This window comes from Xiphophorus couchianus, chromosome 18 (assembly GCF_001444195.1).
Source record: "Xiphophorus couchianus chromosome 18, X_couchianus-1.0, whole genome shotgun sequence".
Taxonomy (NCBI): domain Eukaryota; kingdom Metazoa; phylum Chordata; class Actinopteri; order Cyprinodontiformes; family Poeciliidae; genus Xiphophorus; species Xiphophorus couchianus.
In genome coordinates this window covers 4,388,941-4,407,628 of record NC_040245.1, presented here as the reverse complement: position 1 = coordinate 4,407,628, position 18,688 = coordinate 4,388,941, and the positions used below count along the sequence as shown (strand labels likewise).

General features: G+C 39.3%; 1 protein-coding gene across 3 annotated transcripts; it reads left to right on the top strand.

Moving 5' to 3' along the window:
• The first annotated feature begins 2,167 nt into the window (after positions 1–2,167).
• prdm10 (PR domain containing 10) lies at positions 2,168–18,590 on the top strand. 3 transcript variants are annotated; one of them, XM_027999420.1, is made up of 24 exons: positions 2,168–2,269; positions 4,504–4,636; positions 5,973–6,134; positions 6,215–6,274; positions 6,356–6,460; positions 7,265–7,433; positions 7,516–7,757; positions 8,267–8,467; positions 9,445–9,517; positions 9,593–9,710; positions 9,811–9,931; positions 10,938–11,201; positions 11,308–11,319; positions 12,563–12,907; positions 13,941–14,096; positions 14,172–14,351; positions 14,425–14,535; positions 15,456–15,656; positions 15,736–15,873; positions 16,143–16,313; positions 17,116–17,253; positions 17,324–17,498; positions 17,584–17,681; positions 17,857–18,590. In XM_027999420.1, exons 2-24 carry the CDS (start codon positions 4,565–4,567, stop codon positions 18,049–18,051), a joined length of 3,507 nt encoding a protein of 1,168 aa, XP_027855221.1. In that variant the 5' UTR covers positions 2,168–2,269; positions 4,504–4,564; the 3' UTR covers positions 18,052–18,590. The 3 variants fall into 3 exon arrangements, with proteins under 3 accessions (XP_027855221.1, XP_027855222.1, XP_027855220.1); XM_027999419.1 differs by lacking the exon at positions 2,168–2,269 and adding an exon at positions 2,455–2,542 and having other exon boundaries at positions 17,857–18,051; XM_027999421.1 differs by lacking the exon at positions 11,308–11,319 and having other exon boundaries at positions 2,169–2,269; positions 17,857–18,051.
• The last annotated feature ends 98 nt before the right edge of the window (positions 18,591–18,688 follow it).

Here is an 18,688-nt window from a genome sequence, read left to right as displayed (position 1 = left end):
TTCTCCCTCCCTTTACTGCCTCCTCCCTCCTTTACGCCTCCCGTCTATCCGAGCTGAGCATCTGGAGAGGGAACAGCGCCACCAGGCGGCCAGCGTTGTAATCTCACTGCCTTTTAAAACGGTCCAACAACGGATTACAGTTGGATATGCAAGAATGAACATTTACTTGAGTAACCTCTTTTAAATAAATATACTTTTAGGAATATTTTTTTACTAAGTCGTGCTTTTTACTTTTACTTGAGTAATTTTATTTTTAAATATCACTACTGTAGTGAGTAAAATTTCTGGATTCATTAAGTTCACTGAATAACTGAATTATTGCTCAAATTTAATACATAATAGTACCACAAATGATTGTTTCCTTGTAAGTTATAAGGAGTTGCACGTCACTCTTTCTTCTAAAATCAACTGCTACGTAACAGTGTGTAGCAGTGTACTTGCTATTTACGTTTCATTAATGTAGTGTTGCTAAAGTCATCATTTACATTTGTTATTACAGTAAAAATGTTACACCTTACCTCCCAGAAGAGTCTAAATAAAGCACAAAAAGCTAAGTTTTCTCTATTTTAGCTAAGCTAAATAATTAAAAACAAATACTATGTCTGTTTCTCATGTAATTTGACATTTGGCAAGGCGTAGCGTTAAAATATGTTGTTATTATGAGACCTTGGTGACGCAAAAATATCAGTCTATCCTGTATTTCTCTGATATTGCGTTTATTTTAACTGCCTTATGTCCTCTCCTCATGCTGTATAAACTTATGCCCTCATCCAGCCTTGTTTTTATTAGTTGCAATGTTATTATTTGATTTCACAGTAATAGGCAAGAAAAAAAATATTTATATGGCTTGATTCAGATACAAGACAAACCAAAGTGCTTCACAGGATGTCAAAGGAAACACAAATCATAAAAAGCATTTAATAAAAGATATATTTTTTAAAATCCATATATATATAACAGATTCTTGGATCAAAAAATGCATTCAGTCCTAATTTAAAGGAATCAAATATTTTTGCACATTTCAGGTTTCAGAGATTTTGTCTCTAAATGAGAGCAATTTATAATTGCATCATGAATTTCACACTAATTCCCTTCGGCTGCTCCACCAGGAAGCCTGATGACAACCCTCTAATGAACCAGATATTCTTTCTGAAGGTTTTTTTCTTTTTACTTATGCAGTTTATTTAAAGCAGGCATATGCTGAATTGCTCAGGGTCCAGTTGCTGAGTTTTTGGCTGCTTTGGGAAAATTCAGCTCCCAGTTAATGATGTGATTGTGCCTCAGGGAAATCCCCGGAGTTATTTGAACTCTAGAAGTCTAGTCTGAAGTCTAGAACAGAAAGTAAAGGGAAATATACCTAGTAGAGTAAATTCAGCTCTATAAACCATCACAGGATTGTTTTCATGGGTTTAATTATGATTTTCTTTATTCTTGATTAACCATTACCCCATTTATTATTTTAATTTAATTTATTTATGTCGTATCTGTGAGTGTTTGGCTCCCTTTAGTGGTTACTTTGAGAAACTAGGTCATGAATTTTCTTACTACCTTACCCAGATTATTTAAAATATACTACTCAACCTTAGCTATTTAAAGTGATTACTAATTGTAAATATTTACATTGCTTTTCAAGCTATACTTGCAAACTATAAAGTTAATGTAATTTCTTTTTACCTGACTAAATGTTTTTTCGTTTTTATGTTTTTTTTTTACTATTGACCAAATTTGGAAAATGGAGGAAAATCCATTCGTTTCTAAATATTATCAGTAGGGGTAAAAAAAAAAAAACCTGATTAACATTCAGACCATTTTTGTACCATTAATGTGAAAGGGGTCTTTTTTTTTTTACAAATATGTCATATAAAAATATAATAAAATAAAATAAAATACAAAGGGCCACGCTACATAAATTAAAATCAGATGAATTTTTGCATTGGAAAGAGTAAAAATCATTTTCACAGTAACTTAAAATGTAATTGGACAACGTCAGAATTAAAATTTTCTGATTGGCTGTGCATATGGGGGCCTGTAATTTGAAAATTATGTCACACTGTTTTAAGAGAGGTAGACAGTAGCTTTAGTGCTAAAGCAAAAACACTTACAGTAATGAAAATATCGGCATGGCTGGTCAAATATTGATTTGAAACCGGGCTATAGTGCCTTTGCGCCAAAGTTTACAGCCACCAATCAGATACCGCGCTCTGGCGTGTTGCTAGGTAGATTATGTTAATATATGCAATGCAGCCATCTCTGCAGCTACCATTCTGAGGTAAGAACAACTTGTGCGTTTTCGACAAAATGTAAAAATTCATGGGATTAAACAGCGATCAGATCTGTAGCTCGACTGTACAGAGGTGTTTACAGTATCGCAAATTAAAATCTCGGTTTGTTTTTGCGGATATCCTCCGGCGGATATTATATTTATTTTGCGTAGGTCTCTTTGGATGTAGCTGTTGTTGTTAGTCCCACCCAAAATGGAGCCCGTTCTTCCTTGTTTCACGGCAGACTCGAAGGGCTGGGCTCAACTGGAAATGGGGGACGGGTGGGTTTAGCCAAATATTTCAGTCCTTAACGGTCTAAAAAAACCGGTTTGCCTCAGAGCGGATGATGAGTGGAGTTTTCCGCGGTGTGATAAGTGGAGTTAGGCGGACTGCCCGGCCTCCGTGCGGGGCTACACGGCCGTATTGCTGGCGTTGCGGCGCTGTGACTGCCCGTGTTTCCACAGCGCTGCTTTCTGTGGTATGGTCCGGTTGGGACCGGCAACCTGCGGGGATAAAATGGGGGGGAATGAACATTTTATTGATTATACCAAGTAGGTTTATGAATGAGAGGAGAGAATTGGTGTTTTCCGTTTGGATTTGCGGCTGTGCTTTTAAGATTCCCTCACCCGGAGCGGCCTGCGGATCACCGGCCTTTTTCTGTGGAACGTTCCCCCGCAGAGAGGCTCGTGTGGCGGCTCTGTTCACGCAGCGACACGCCGCTTTATTTTGGCAATCCCGGCCTGCCATTGGATCAAAACTGTGGCCGAATGTCACTAATTATGAAGAATATCACATTACATATGTTTTTAATGAATGCACTCATTGATATTTTGGCCTACGTCCGCGCTTAAACAGAATAAAGATGATTACATTCCAGGGTTTTCTATGAATAAAAGTATTTGCCCCCTCACTAATTTCCCCTGGCATGCTTAAATTTTTCAGACTTAGACTTTGACTCCCCTCCAGAACCATCACATATTCACTTTGAATATGTTTTATATTATTGTGCAGAATCATAACCCCAATGAAAACTTGTCAGGATTTTTATGTAAACACACCTTTCATAGGTGTTTTTTTTTTTAAGTTATTTTGGCCTACTTCATGATGTCTGGCAGGTTCTGTTTGGTTGAAAGCTCACACAGCAACTTGCTTTGTTTTTAGTTACTCAACTCTCCAAATATGTGGTTAATTACATTTAATTCAGGATTTAACAATTACTTTTCCACACAGGGCAATGCTAGATGTATTTATGTTTTTTCCAGTCAGAAATAATATCATGTGAAAATATGTTTTTATTTGTAGTCAGGTTATCAATATCTGATACTAAATTTTGCTTGATGATTAGTGGTGGTAGTCTTACAAGAAACCTGTCGAAATAAAATGTTCATCCAAGTGTTAAATTTATTTAGGGTTGAAACGATTAGTCGTGATGAAACGATTATTGAAGTAATAGTCTCTTAATTTAGTAATGGATTAACTGTTAACTAGAGTATGCAGAAATTAAAAGGCCATTTGAACAGTACCCTCAAAGCAGTAATTACTGTACAAAAAATATCTACATTTTGCATTTAAAATGGAAAACAACTTTTTTGTCTATAAATTTGTTCTACTAGAACTCTTCAAGTGGCAGTTTTAGCTTCACCCAGTTCAAATTCTGTGAAAGAAAATGAAGAAAATCTTCTATTAGGCACCTTTTTCAACCCAATTATTAATTGATTAATCCAAAAAATAATCAACAGATCAGCCCTACACTGTATGGATGTTAAATCAGAAAGAGTTGAGCTTTTCACATGTTGATGTTTAGAAATATTTATAGCTATAGATGCATCTTTTGCTACAAATGGAAAAAAGGAATATGATTATTGCATTTTAGGCAATAAAATGTTTGTTTTCTTATTTTTAAAAGCACTTGTAGCATTTGTTTATTTGCAGTTTAAATGCAATTATAATTGTTGAATAAAAAAAATCAACACTTTGAAGCTGAATATAAATTCTCCTTTAGGAATCCTTACTTAATTACCCAACTGTATTTTTTAGGTAGTTTGCATATGAATAGAAAAATGCATAACTGGGCTGAGGAATCTTTTAAACAACTGTATTTCTCTACGAGTTATCTTTGACAAAGAAGGTCTTTGAATGTGAAATAATATTATCTAAAATCAGTTTAGTTTTGTTTTTTGTGACCGTATTACCTTTAGAATAACAGGTGTGTGTATAATTTTACATTTTTTTTGTACTTTAGGCATCCCACGCTGTCAGGAGAACAGCGCTGTGGCTGCTAAAGGGTCTGGCGCTTCGTAGCCATGGAAACCAAACAGGAACCGTCAGCCGTGTGGAGCCAGACCGTCAACGACGACTCAAACAATTCAACACAGGTATGAAGTTGAAACCTGTTCCTGAGCTGCTGGTTCAGTCACTTTCATTCACACTGACAGAAAATAAAAACATTAATTTACTGCTTAAATATTTCCAGGATTCTAAATATTATCACGTTACGTCAACAAACGCCATTTTTTGTGGGTTTTTGTTGAACCAACAGAAAGTTTTGCACGACTATAGAGTGGAAAGAAAATAGTTGTGACTTTGGTGATTGCTGTTGTGTGAACAAAAAACTGAAAAGTGTGGTGTGCCGCTGTGTCCAGCCACTCTGAATTTGTAAAACCACCTTTTGGTGCGATTACAGATGGAGGTGGTTTGACTAGGCCATTCTTCCATGTGAAAATACTTTGATCTGTAGCTAAGGCTGTCTGTGTTGTTTGGGGATGTCCGAACAACACCGACAGAATCGTTTTGTCTGGTCCTACAAACCGACCTACAGTGATGTATTAGAATCGTTGTAGATGGAAAAACGGAGTACATTTTTGCCAGAAGATTTCAGGACTTTCAAGAAAAAAAACAAGAAAATTTTTTCTCAAATGATTCTGTGATTAATCTAATAATTTGAGGACTTTTCAAACTCAGACATTTCCTTGTTTTTTTCTCAGTTTTTTTTTTTTTAGACTAATCTAAAAATTTCTGAGATTTTTATAACACATTTTCAACTTTTAAATTCAGACATGTCCTTGTTTTTTTCTAAAAAAAAAAAAAAGTCTAAGATTTTAGTTTTTTTCTAGAATTTTTTTTTTTACTTTTCAAGCTCAGAAAATTTCTGGGATTAATCTTAAAATGTCTCAGATTTTTGTCAGAAATTTACTCTTTTTTTCATTTACAATGACCTAATATGTCATTGCACAGACATCATGCAGATGGACATATTTTACAATTTTTGAACAGGGAGGTTTTCAGTAGTTATTAGAAGTATTACTGGAATATTCTGGTTATTAGAAGTATTTTCATTTATTAGCCGTGTTTATTTTGGCATTCATTTTAATTTATAGTAGCGACCATTTACTCAAAAACAGATCGAATCATTAAACTGGGCTGAATACTGAAGAATTTTGAACAAAGTTCTTGTATTTGTCGTTGAGGATCAACTAATAGCTAAATTAGAAAACGACCCAGAAAGCTCAGAAACAGTCTGCCTTTATTTTATCAAAAGAAACGTCTGAGATTTTCTTCAAGAATTTCAGTAAATTTCAGTAAATTTAGTTGAATGCTTAGCAGATAAAAACAGTAAATTATTTTGTGATTTTTACTTTGATTGCATACAGTGAAGTTTCAGGGAACAGAGCGATAATTTTCTCATCTAAAAGTTGGAGCTTTGTGCTGCAGGTGCATTTTGAAGGCAGCGCCGTGACCCAGATTGTGTACAGTGGCGATCAGTCGGACCGGGCGGAGCAGCAGGTGGTCTACACAGCGGAGGGGAACTCCTTCACCTCTGTGGAGTCTGCAGAGCACACGCTGGTCTACATTCATCCTGCAGACGGCAGCCAAGTAAACATGGAGCTCTTTTATTTATTAAAGACTAAAACAAGCCCAGAACTGTCTCTGAGATACTTTCACCCTTTCCTCAGACGGTGTTTTCTGATCAGCCTCAGGTGGCTTACATCCAGCAGGATGGCACGACTCAGCAGGTACGGCTGCCTCGCTGTTCCACATTTCTTTGACTCGCTTGCTTTTTTTCCACAAACAGGTTTTTTCCCCCTCACCTACAGGTGACTGTTCTCCTTCCTGGTGGACAGAATGTGAATGCTGCCAATCTGCACGTTCTCAGTAACGTAGCAGAGGCTCCACAAGCCATCCTGGAGCCAGTTTCCCAGGTGAGCAGGCATTCAGGCCTGCAGCTAATAAACATCTTAGCTATTCTGTCACTTATTCTGATGATTAATCAATTACTCTGGTGATTAATCTGGTGATTAATGAATTATTCTGGGGATTAATTAGAATAAAATTTGCCATGTTCTTCAGATGTTTCACTTAACCACTCAAGCTTTTTTATACAGTATTTTAAATACATAAAAGTCAAAATAAATAAGTAATTTAATTACTTTTAAATAAGGAAATAAACATTTTATTGCCTAAAATGCAATAACACTATCCCTACAGCAAACGGTTGACCATTTATAGCAAGGGATGCATCTGCAGCTAAAAAAATATTCCTAACATCGACATAAGAAAAACTCAGCTCTTTCTGCTTGATTTAACAGGATGTATTGAGTATTTATTGGATTGCCAATGAACAACTGAATAGCTAAAGGTGATAATTGATTTTTTATTTTTTTATTTTACAAGGTTTTTTTTATTCCATGAAGTTTTTTTATTCCTCAAATGCAAAATGTATATATTTTCTTAGTTATAGCCATAATTTCAATAATTGATTAATCCGATTAATTGTTTCAGCCCTAGATACTTTTATCTATGAAAATGTTGATCTCAGCAAATAAAGTTAGAATTCATTCTGACAGAGTTTAATGTAATAGACCTGCAGGAGTTTAGGTTGTTTCTGTCATATTATCATGTATGTCATACATCTTATCCTCTTTGTCAGATATTCCAAATATTTGTTTTAATATTTCATTAAAACAAATATTTAATTGCAGCCAACTGTTGACTGTCTCTCGTAGGAGCATCTGTCCAACTCCCTGACAGACATGGCCGACATCGCTGAGCCCCCCAGCAGCCCGCTTGGAGCCACCGACTCCACAGACGACTCAGACGAAGTCGACGACGAAGACTCGGAGATGGATGACTGGGAGCTGCGACACCCTCCGCTGTTCGACCCTCACGCCCTCTGTGAGCGGAGCTCTGCACCGCCGCCACATCTGGAACAAAAACATCTAGTTTGATTCATTTCCTTTGTCTGCGTCCACCTCAGGGTGCGAGGAGTGCAACAGTTCCAACCCTTCAGACTGTCCGCTGCACGGCCCCCTGCATCCCATCCCCAACCGGCCCGTTTTATCCAAAGCCAGGGCCAGCCTGCCTCAGATTCTGTACATCGACCGCTTCCTGGGAGGAGTCTTCTCCAAGAGGCGCATCCCCAAGCGAACCCAGTTTGGCCCTGTGGAGGCGCCGCTGGTTTCCCAGAGTGAGCTGCAAGACCACAATTTTAAATTAAAAGTAAGTCATGTGAGGCTGCACAGCGTTCAGTTCATTTATGAACGCAAACAACCGACCACTGCTGTTAGTTCAAGCTAATTCCCCTTGAGAGCAGACCGCAGGATGGTAAAAGTCTCCAAAATACAGCAGAGTCCTGGTACTGTTAAAGGCCGCAACTAACGATTATGTTAGAAATAAATTATTCTGACGATTAATCTGTTTTATTGAGGATTGAGGATTAATCAAATATTCTGACGATTAATCGATTACTCTGACGATTAATCAGAATTAAAATTGCCACATTCTTCAGATTTTTCATTTAACCGTTTCTTTTTTATGCAAAACATTTATATTTTTGCACAGTTTTGGTTTAGTTGCTGCTCTTCGTGTGCCATTCTTTCAGCGCATGGCCTTTTTTGCGTCTGTATACCCCAGCTAACGATTAATCGATTACTAAATTAGTTAATGAATGTTTCAGTAATCGATTAATCACTGTTAATTTGATTAATCGTTTCTTGTTTCTCCGTCAGGTGTGCATGCTGGATGCAGAGAAGGAAGAAGAGAAGCCAAGCGACGTCTGGTTGGATCTCTCCGACGAGGAAAGCTGCAACTGGATGATGTTTGTGAGGCCGGCGCAGAACCATCTGGAGCAGAACCTGGTGGCCTACCAGTACGGCTCCGACATCTTTTACTCCACCATCAAACACATCCAGCCCAAGCAGGAGCTGAAGGTCGGTGAGCGCTGGATACAAAAAAAGAAAAAGTCACAAAGTCTTAGCTAATTTTGATGTAGTTTTTAGTGCAAATATCTTGGTGCACTTGAAATAAGACAAAACAAATCTACAAATAACTTTTCAGAAAGATACAAGAGCTTATTTATAATTCTTGAGTATTGATTTAAAAAGTTTACTCATTCCTAACGGTGGAAATGTATTGTTTTGTTTATCATTTATCATGAAAAATGTCTTATTATGGTAAGAATTTTGATTTATTATTCTCCTGATAAATTTTAGTTTCTGATTCTGATTAAAAAACAAAACTGACAGTGATCAGAAATGTTAGATTTGTTTTTTCTCAACTATTTGTTCCTTGAGTGAATTAATAAATATCCGTAAATGAGTAAATGGGAATGTTTTTCAAACAACATTCCCATTTACTCATTTTGTGTTGCAAAAACACAAAATAATATTACTGACTAGTTTCTGGTAAATATTTCAGTACACTTCAATTAGATAAAACTAACTTGTAGGTAACTTTTCTACAATAGAAACTTATTTTAACTTGACAAAAAAATGCTTGGTAATATTTAGTGTTTTTGCAGTGTTTGTGTTTGAGGCGCTACAGATGCTGCGCCATGCAGTCACAGAGAAACATTTACCTAAAAAAGAAGTAGTCATTATATTTTCTTTTTCATCATAATCTTTATCGTTATCACTATAGTACCACAAAATATCACAATAACATTCTACATTGGCCAGCCGCACTTGTTTTGACTTATAGCAGGACATTTTTCTCCTGGTATGAATAAAAAAAAAATACATAAATGTATTTAAAAGGTTGCTTTTAAGTTAGTTTTGTTTTGTTCCAAGTGTATTAAGTACTAAATACTTGGTAAGATTTTATGTCTTTGCAAGATGAATGATGCAATGAGCCAAAACAGCAAAAAAAGTTATTTATTGCTGTGGTTTTAAAATATTTTTTTCTGCAGGTTTGGTACGCCGCCTCGTACGCAGACTTTGTGAACCAGAAGATCCACGATGTTACGGACGAGGAGCGGAAAGGTGAGTTTTTCTTCCGTCTGGTTTCGGACGCGTCGGCAGCGGCTTCCTGACCTCCGCCTCGCCTCGTTCGCCCAGCGCTCCAGGAGCAGGAGTGGAACTGGCCGTGCTACGAGTGCAACCGGCGCTTCGTGAGCTCCGAGCAGCTGCAGCAGCACCTCAACATGCACGACGACAAGCTCAGCTCCGCTTCCAGGTGGAAACTCTTACTTCTCATCGCCATGGCTCCTGTTTTATTTTATATATCTTTTTTTATTTAGTGACGTCTACTTATCTCTGTGAGTGTCCGGTTTCAGATCCAGAGGCCGCGGCAGAGGAAGAGGCAGGAAGCGGTTTGGGACGGGGAGACGACCGGGACGGCCGCCCAAATTTATCCGTCTGGATCCAGCTGCAGACATCAATGGAGACAAGACGGCAGTAAGGGGACCGTTCCATCATTTTGTAAATTAACAAATGGAGAACCTGCTGAGGGAAGTAAAGATTAGGGTGATGGCCAAGAGGCCTTCTAATCTCTCAGATTAAGGATCCATGAAGCTGCTCAGCAGTATTAGGAAGCCATTAAAGATAATGATGTTCCCATTGGGTCTTGAGAAAAATAGAAATAGGTTTTGGTGCAATTTTTACAGTTAAAACAGTTTTTAGTTTGTTTTATTCTTTTTTTTAAATCTAGACTATTGCATAAAAGTGCAACATTTCTCTGCAGTTACCTCAGAAAGTGAAAGAGATTAATTTCACCTAGAGTAAAATATTTTGAGCTTTTATTTTTTGCAATTTTAATGACTATGGCTTACAGGAAAAGACCCAGCAAAAATTAGGTTTTAAGCACAAAAGCATGTAAAGTTAACAAATTTAAGAATATTTAAAACATTAAAATATAAAACAAATAAGCAAAAATAAAACTTATTAAGCTGAATAAAATATAAAGAATAGAAATACTGCAAAGTTACAAATAATTATGTACAAAAAAAGATAGTGAGAAAATTCAAGATATTAAAAATAATAAAAATAAATTATGAAAAACTAACAATACTTAAAAGACTAAAAATAATAATATAAAAAATAAAAATTATTAGAAAATTATAAATATTAAAACAAAAATACTAAAACAAAAACAAAAATTTTAAAAATATACATATTTGATACTAAAAATAATATAAAAAAGCTAAAAATTAGTAGAAAGTAAAAAATATTAAAACCAAATTATTTAAGACAGTAAATAAATAATTCTGAATTATTATTATTATTGTTGTTGTTGTGTTTGACCAGTAAGACTGACATAAACTGTGGTGATGGTAACAACTTTGAACCAGCAATAATAAATATATTTTTTAAAAAGCATAAAGATATTAGAGATGAAAGGTGGATTTATTTGTACGTAAACGTCTAAACCAGCCGACCAACATTGTGACGATGTTTTCATCAGGAGCTGCTGGATCTGACGGAGAAGCCGCTGGAGGAGGACGGCGCCCAGAACGGGCTGAAGGAGGTCGACACGGAGCCGGAGGGGGAGGCCGGGACGGAGGACGAGGGCCCGCCGGACCCCCCCGCCGAGGAGCCGCTGCTGCAGGCCGACGCCCCACCGCCTCGCCCCGACCCGGCCGTTCCTGTGAAGGACGACCCGGCGCCGAGTGGGCAGCCAGAACCAAGCCTGACCTCCCAGGACCTTCACCGCGCCAAAAAGATCCGGGTGAGACTCTGAGACTCTGTTCCTGAGGAAGAGTCTCACTTTCTGGTGCCGCTTTACGCTTGACAACGATTTGTCTCTTCTTCCTCAATGTGTGCCTCCCTCTCAGGCGGACGAGCAGGTAGGTGAAACCCGGAAGACGACGAGAAACAAACATTTACTTTGTGTAGGACAACTGGGGCGACTGACATCCTCAGCTTTTTGTGTTGTTTTTAAGCTGAAACAGAAAAACTCGCTGCAGGTTACCGGAGTGAATTTGGCCACACGTTCTTCAAATCAAACAAAATTGATGTCAGACGTTTGTGCAGCAAAAAACCTTCTGAAGGTGTTAATAAATGTTTCCAGAGGTCATGAAAGGTCAACCTGCTAACAAGTCGTGTAGAAATTTTGAGATTAATCTTAAAAAACAAGGGAATTTCTGAACTCTAAAAGTTGAAAATTTGTAATAAAGATGTTTTTAATTTTTAAATTAATGTCAGAAATTGTCTAGAAAAAACTGGGAAATTTCTAATTTATTTTTTTTAGATTAATCTAATTAATTTGCTTATTAATCCAATTTATTAGCATTTTTTTTTACTTCAAACTCAGAAATTTCAATGTTTTTTCTAGAAACGTTCTGAGATTAATCTCACACTTTCTGAGTTCCCTTTTTGAGTTTTGTTTGAGGATAGTAAGGATTTGCAAAGGTGAAAGGTCAACCAACCCAAATTGAACAAATTTGATTTCAATGCATTGTGCTTTGTTTGTATGATGGCGTATCAGGGCTAAACTGAGAAAATAACTATGAGAACAAAGTCATTACAAGAATAGAGTCAAAATAATATGAGAATAAAGTCAGAATATTAACAGAACAAAGTCATAAAATTATGAGAATAAAGTAACATTAATACATATTCTCATATTTTAATTTTTGTATTTTCTTACCGTTGCCCTAATCCTCTGTCATACGTTTGTAATAGTTTGATAGTTTGTGCTGGCAAAACGTTTTTTGTTCGTTTATAATTTTGAAGACATGAATACAGATTTTTATTTAAAATGATTGTGGCACAAATAAAAAATTTTGCTGCACCAATTTTGTTAGATTTGGGTAATATGGTGGTGGTGCAGTAACATTTAAAAAAAAAACAAAAGCAGCACAAATTAAAGTCTTATCAGCACAAACGTAGCACCAATTTCATTTGATTTGAAGGACATGGCCGGGGCTGGTTGACCTTGCTTGACCTCTGAAAATTGTTATTAAATCTTTAAAATGACAGCAGCAAAAACAACAAAATGTTGCTGGTTTGAAGAATGTCCGGGGGTCGACTTCCCTCAGGTCTGCAGGTTTTACTGCGGCTAACCTCCGGCTGCTCTCTGCCTCCCAGAATGCCGCGCTGCAGCACCTCTTCATCAGGAAGAGCTTCCGGCCGTTCAAATGCACGCTGTGCGGCAAGGCCTTCCGGGACAAAGACAAGCTGGAGCTCCACCTGCGGGTCCACGGCCGCGACGCCTACGCCTTCTCCTGCCACTGCTGCGGGAAGAGCTTCGTGAGCGACGCGGCGCTGGAGGACCACCTGCTGGTGCACGCAGAGAGCCGCTCCTACTCCTGCCTCCTGTGTCCGGAGACGTTCGAGAGGCTGGAGCTGCTGAAGGACCACGTGGACGTCCACGCCGTGGACGGCTGCTTCAGCTGTCCGTCCTGCAACAAGAGCTTCACGGACTTCATCCAGGTTGGTCTGGAGCCTGCAGCTCTTAGAAACCCACAAAGGAAATGTTGTGATTATCTAAGATTTTTGTTTAATTTGTTTTATGTTAAAACATTTTATGCATTAGATATTTAGAAAATCGTTTTTTTGTGGCTTGAAGCGAGTTTTATTTTGTAGCAGCAGTGTTAAAAGTGGTTCTTTGAATGGAAGAAGTTGCTGACCCCTGGGCCAGAGTGATGCTAACGGATGTAGGCCTAAAATGATTAATAGTGATGAATCAATTATTGAAATAATCATCAACTAATTTAATGATCGATTAATCATTAGCTGGTATGTACAGACTCAAAAAAGGCAACTTGCTGAAAGAACAACACACTCAAACTGTACAAAAATATATAGAGCTGCAACAAACAATTATCTTAGTAATCGATTAATCGGTTAGTCTGACAATTAATCACATAAAAAATGGGACATTCTGCTGATTTTTTATTTAACTCTGTAAGCATTTTTATAAAACATTAGAAATACCTGAATCTAAATGTGTTTTTTAAAGCAAACAACCTTTTTTTCAGACGGTATACTCCAGTTAGCGATTAATCAAATGCCGAATTTGATTAATCAAATGATAAATTGATCATAAGTCAAACAGACAAAGATGAGCTTTTCACACATTGATGTATTATTTTTTACTTGCATCATCGTGAACCTTATAAAGGGCTTTAACACACAGCAGAAACAAAGAGCTGAACATCAGTAATAAATAAATAAAATAACAGATTATCACAATTCAAACTGATAAAATCAAGACCAATGATGGTTCAATTCTACAAATGTCAACCATACGCTAAAGGGAAGCTGTTTCTGTGTGTTAGGGTTGAATTATTTGTATTTTTTATGCATCTCTATATGAAATTAGCTTAAGTGCTTAAATTAAAAGTCTGCAGAATGGACCAATTGTCTTTATCTGATCAAATTGATTAATCGTCTACTAAAATAATCGTAGAGTTCCTTAGACTTTCTCATTCTCCTGCGTTTTGGACCTTGTGCTTTTCCATAGATGAAGAAGCATGTCCGCTGCTTCCACTCAGAGAAGATCTTCCAGTGTCCAGACTGCGATAAGGCCTTCTGCCGACCGGACAAGCTGCGGCTCCACATGCTGCGCCACTCCGACCGCAAGGACTTCCTGTGCTCAACCTGCGGCAAGCAGTTCAAGGTGCGCCGCCGAAGGCTAGCAGCTAGCTTTGTTACCCGAAACCAAATCGTTAATCACTAATGTTTCTCCCACCAGAGGAAGGATAAGCTGCGGGAACACATGCAGCGCATGCACAATCCGGACAGAGAGGCCAAGAAGTCCGACCGGACCCACCGCTCCAAAGCCCACAAAACCAAGGTCCCCTCCACCGACCTGGAAAGCTTCGTGTTCAAATGCAGGCTGTGCATGATGGGATTCCGACGCCGAGGGATGCTGGTGAGCGGCGGCTCTCGGGGACAAAGCAGACCGGGAGTCGGCGCCTCGCTCAGCTCTGGTTTCCTGTCTGCAGGTCAATCATCTGTCCAAACGGCATCCGGAGATGAGGATTGACGACGTGCCAGAGCTGACGTTACCGATCATCAAACCCAACAGGGATTACTTCTGCCAATACTGCGATAAGGTTGGTTTTTTTTATAACAAACACAACACAGAGCCAGTGTAGTTATGATGCAAACTGAAGTGTGAAAAAAAAAACCTGGTGTGGATAAAGGGTAAAAAATTATTCATATTCCTTTATTTAACCAGGTAAACCCCGTTGAGATCTAGATCTCATTTTCAAGAGGGACCTGAGCAAAAAATTTGCAATACATAGCAACCTGGTTACAAGATAAAAACAATTAATACATATGCACAAGTATAAAACAATAAAAACAATTTAAAAACAATGACACTGTTTAATATAATCTTGTTGCCTATCTTTAAGAACTGCTTGAAATAAGTCCAGTGAAATCATTTCCGACATCTTAAGACATCTTATAATAAATGTACTAAACAAAAGAAATAACCGGTGGCAACTGCTGGAAGCTGCCACTGTTTTAGGATAATGCTGATGTCAGTGTTAGTTCTAATGCCTGTTTGCAAGTAATTACTTAATTTGAAATGATGATGTTATTAGTTATTAAAACTAGAAAGACTTGTACTATTTTGACTTAATTTACCTGATGGAAAGTGGCAGGTCCAGTGGCTTCGGTGGCAGCCGCCACTAATTAAATATGAATTTGTTTGTTTTGAGCAAATCAATAAAAAACAAGAATACATTTGCAAACGTACACACATGCATGCATTTAAAAATGTACCAGAAAAAATCCAATGTTTTGTAAAAGCAGTGGCAGCTGCCAGCAGAACTGCCACTTTCCATCAAGTAGATGAGGTCAAAATATTACAAGTCTTACATAGTTTAATACCAACGGGCCAAATAACTAACATGTTTTCTGAAAACCGGACTGACCTTCCCTAAAGCAGCTGCTGGAAGCTGCCACTGATTGAGCTTCCTGTCTCTCCTCTCATCCTGCCGTTTATTGACGGGTTTTTTCTCTGCAGGTGTATAAGAGCGCCAGTAAAAGGAAAGCTCACATCCTGAAGAACCACCCGGGGGCGGAGTTACCCCCCAGCATCCGGAAGCTGCGCCCGGCTGCTCCTGGAGAGCCGGACCCGATGCTCAGCACCCACACCCAGCTGACCGGAACCATAGCAACCGCGCCGGTCTGCTGCCCGCACTGTGCCAAACAATACAGCAGCAAGGTGAGCGGGCTTCATCAGCCAGGTCGTCTCCTCACTCAGGAGCAGGGATTTCTAACAAAAACAACTTTTTCCCCCCCAGACTAAGATGGTGCAGCACATCAGAAAGAAGCATCCCGAGTTCGCCCAGCTGGCCAACACCATCCACTCTCCTCTGACCACGGCGGTGGTCGCTCCGGCAGTCATCACCGCTGATGGTGCAACGGCAGAGGCTGTAGTGGTGAGAACGAACACTCCTCAGAAAGATTCACTGAACGCAGAGAATAAACATTTACCATCAACTAGAGGAGATATTCACTCAGTGGACAAGATTCAAACACAGACAACCTGCAAAATATGTATGGATGGATAAGTGAACAGATTCATTCATTCACTGATGAACTAATTGACTGGATCTTTCAGACTAAATGACAGAAAATCAAAATGTTTCTCTTTACTCTGATTTCTTTCCTGGATTGCTGGGTCAAATGTTTTGCTTCTTTGCGTCAGACCACCGACCTGCTGACCCAGGCCATGACGGAGCTTTCCCAGACGCTGACCGCAGACTACCGGACCTCGCAGGGAGACTACCAGCGGATCCAGTACATCCCAGTGTCCCAGGCGGGCGGCGGCCTGGCGCAGCCGCAGCACATCCAGCTGCAGGTCGTCCAGGTCGCGCCGGTGAGATAACAACCAGCCAGGCCTTAAATAAAAACAAAAATACGTTTTTTATTACACCAGATACTGTTTCTGATTTTCTAAAAAATGATTTACAAATGACAGAAAATATTTTCAAAAAGTGTCTTTTCTGTCAGTCGTCCCTTCTATTCGTTGGACATCAGAATATTATGGCTGAGCTGTGAGAATTTTTGTTTCATTTCCAGAATAAAAACCTCAAAAGCTGACCAGAAGGAAACCTTTTAAAATTACAAGAAAAACGTTTGAATATTGAATAAAAAATTTTTGTACATCTGTTTTGGTTTCAGTTGGTTCTACAAACAACTTAAGCGCTTTAAAAAACAAACAAACAAACAAACACCTGGCTGTTCATGGCAATAAGTTAATGTCTTTTGGTGTCTGAAAAATTAGCCGTTTCAAAAACCTCCAGAATGTAGCGTCACAAATGAGCAGGCACAGCCCGTTACCTAGCAACCCCAGCGGAATTTAGCTCGATACCTAGCAACCCCAGCGGAATTCAGCCCCGTTACCTAGCAACCCAAACTGAATTCCAGCACGTTTGGTCAACTGGGTTTAAACCACTGTATGCGCTGTACAATGGCTGCTGGAAAAGACAAGTTCTTTGGTCAAAGGAGTTAAAAATAGGCAGAACAGAGCAAACTACAGTCTCGTTGTCTAAGAATAATTTTACGCTAAAAAAGTAACGAACATGTCTAAGGAAGCATAACCTTTAAATCTCCAAAACCCAAATATTTGATAGATTTGATGAGATTGATGATGGAGTTGTGCTTCTTTGCGTCTGCAGGCCGCCTCGCCTCACTCCCAGGCCCAGACAGTCGATGTGAGCCAGCTGCACGACCCCCACGGCTACAGTCAGCATTCCATCCAGGTGCAACACATCCAGGTGTCGGAGTCCTCCGGCGCCGCTCAAGCCGCCACGCAGGTAAATAACTAGAACTCGTTCTGCAGTACAATTATACGTCTACGTTGGTTTATGCTGAGCGTCCCTCCAGGGAAACAGTCAGCCTCTAAGCCCCGCCTCCCAGCAGCCCAATCAGGAGCTGAGCCCCGCCCAGCTGACCCCCGTCACTCTGGCTCAAGGTCACGCCATGCAGACCGGCACCTCCCAGCAGCAGGGGGCGGTGCAGCATGCCTACATCCCCGGAAACTGGAACTACAGAGGCTACTGTGAGTGACTCTAAATCCACAGCTCTTCTTCTTCTCCTTCTGTTTGGATCCATGAGAATAAAAAGTCAACCCCAAACTGTTCCAGCGTCTGAGATCCAGATGATGGCGCTACCTCACGCGCAGTACGTGATCGCAGAACCCGGCACGCCCGCGTCTGGAGTCAACAGCAGCCAGGTGAAGACGGTGAGTCCCAATCATACCGAATCTACCAGAATACACACATCCTAAGACAAACTAACTAAACTATCGTTTCCTTGACGACAGCATGTCTCTTTCCACATGCTGACAACCTTATTTGTAATTTATAATAATAAAACTTAATTTATGGAGCTGGAAGTTTTTTTTATTTGTCTCTCAGGCACACTTTGTCATCTCTGAGGGTCAGACTGACCTGGAGACGAAGCAGGCGGCTCCTCAGAGCACGACCCAGACCCAGACCCAGACCGACCACCTGGACCCGCCGCCTGCGACCCAGCAGGCCGCCACGCAGTACATCATTACCACGACAACCAACGGCGGCGGCACTGGCGAAGTCCACATCACCAAGCCGTGACCTCTGGGCGTTTCCGCTGGGTCTCACTGAAGAATCACGGCGTGGACCTGTGGACATTTAAAGGAAACGAAAGGCTCCCAGCACAGTTTTATGTGTCTGAATGTTAATGAGCTGCTGCCAGAACTTTATCAGGAAATTAAAATAAAGTTTCCACCTAGGACTGAAGACACAGACGACGACAGGGGGAAAACACACTACTTCTAACATCATGCACTGGAAAATAAAACTGAGTTGTGCTTTTTGGGTTTTCTAAAATAAAAATAAATGAAGTGAACCTCTGTTCTAATCCAGGTTTATGTTACAAAAATATTAGGGTTTTATTTGTGAATGACGTGAAAACCCAGTTAGAGATGTTACAATCATGCAGGGACGTGTCGTCTGTTGGATGTTACCGCACAGTGTTGTTGATTTTTGTGAATTTTCTCCCATCAGTTTCCTCTTAAGACAGTTTTTATTTGCTGGATCGTTATGAAATATTTTAGTATCGGAATCTGTTGTCTTTGTCATCAGTTTTTATAGTAAAATGTTGGAAAAACAAACACGGCTCATGCGTTCTTCAAAATCTTTCCCTTTTAACCATTTAGTCTGTGGCTGATTTGGTTTAAAGGTCATGAAAATGTGAATTTAATTTCTTAAT

Excerpts from the sequence above, each read along its gene's own strand:
- prdm10 (XM_027999420.1), top strand. The coding sequence starts at position 4,565 with ATGGAAACCAAACAGGAACCGTCAGCCGTGTGGAGCCAGACCGTCAAC. Across the intron at positions 9,518-9,592 it reads TACGGACGAGGAGCGGAAAG|CGCTCCAGGAGCAGGAGTGG; the intron begins GTGAGTTTTTCT and ends TCGTTCGCCCAG. Across the intron at positions 17,682-17,856 it reads ACAGCAGCCAGGTGAAGACG|GCACACTTTGTCATCTCTGA; the intron begins GTGAGTCCCAAT and ends TTTGTCTCTCAG.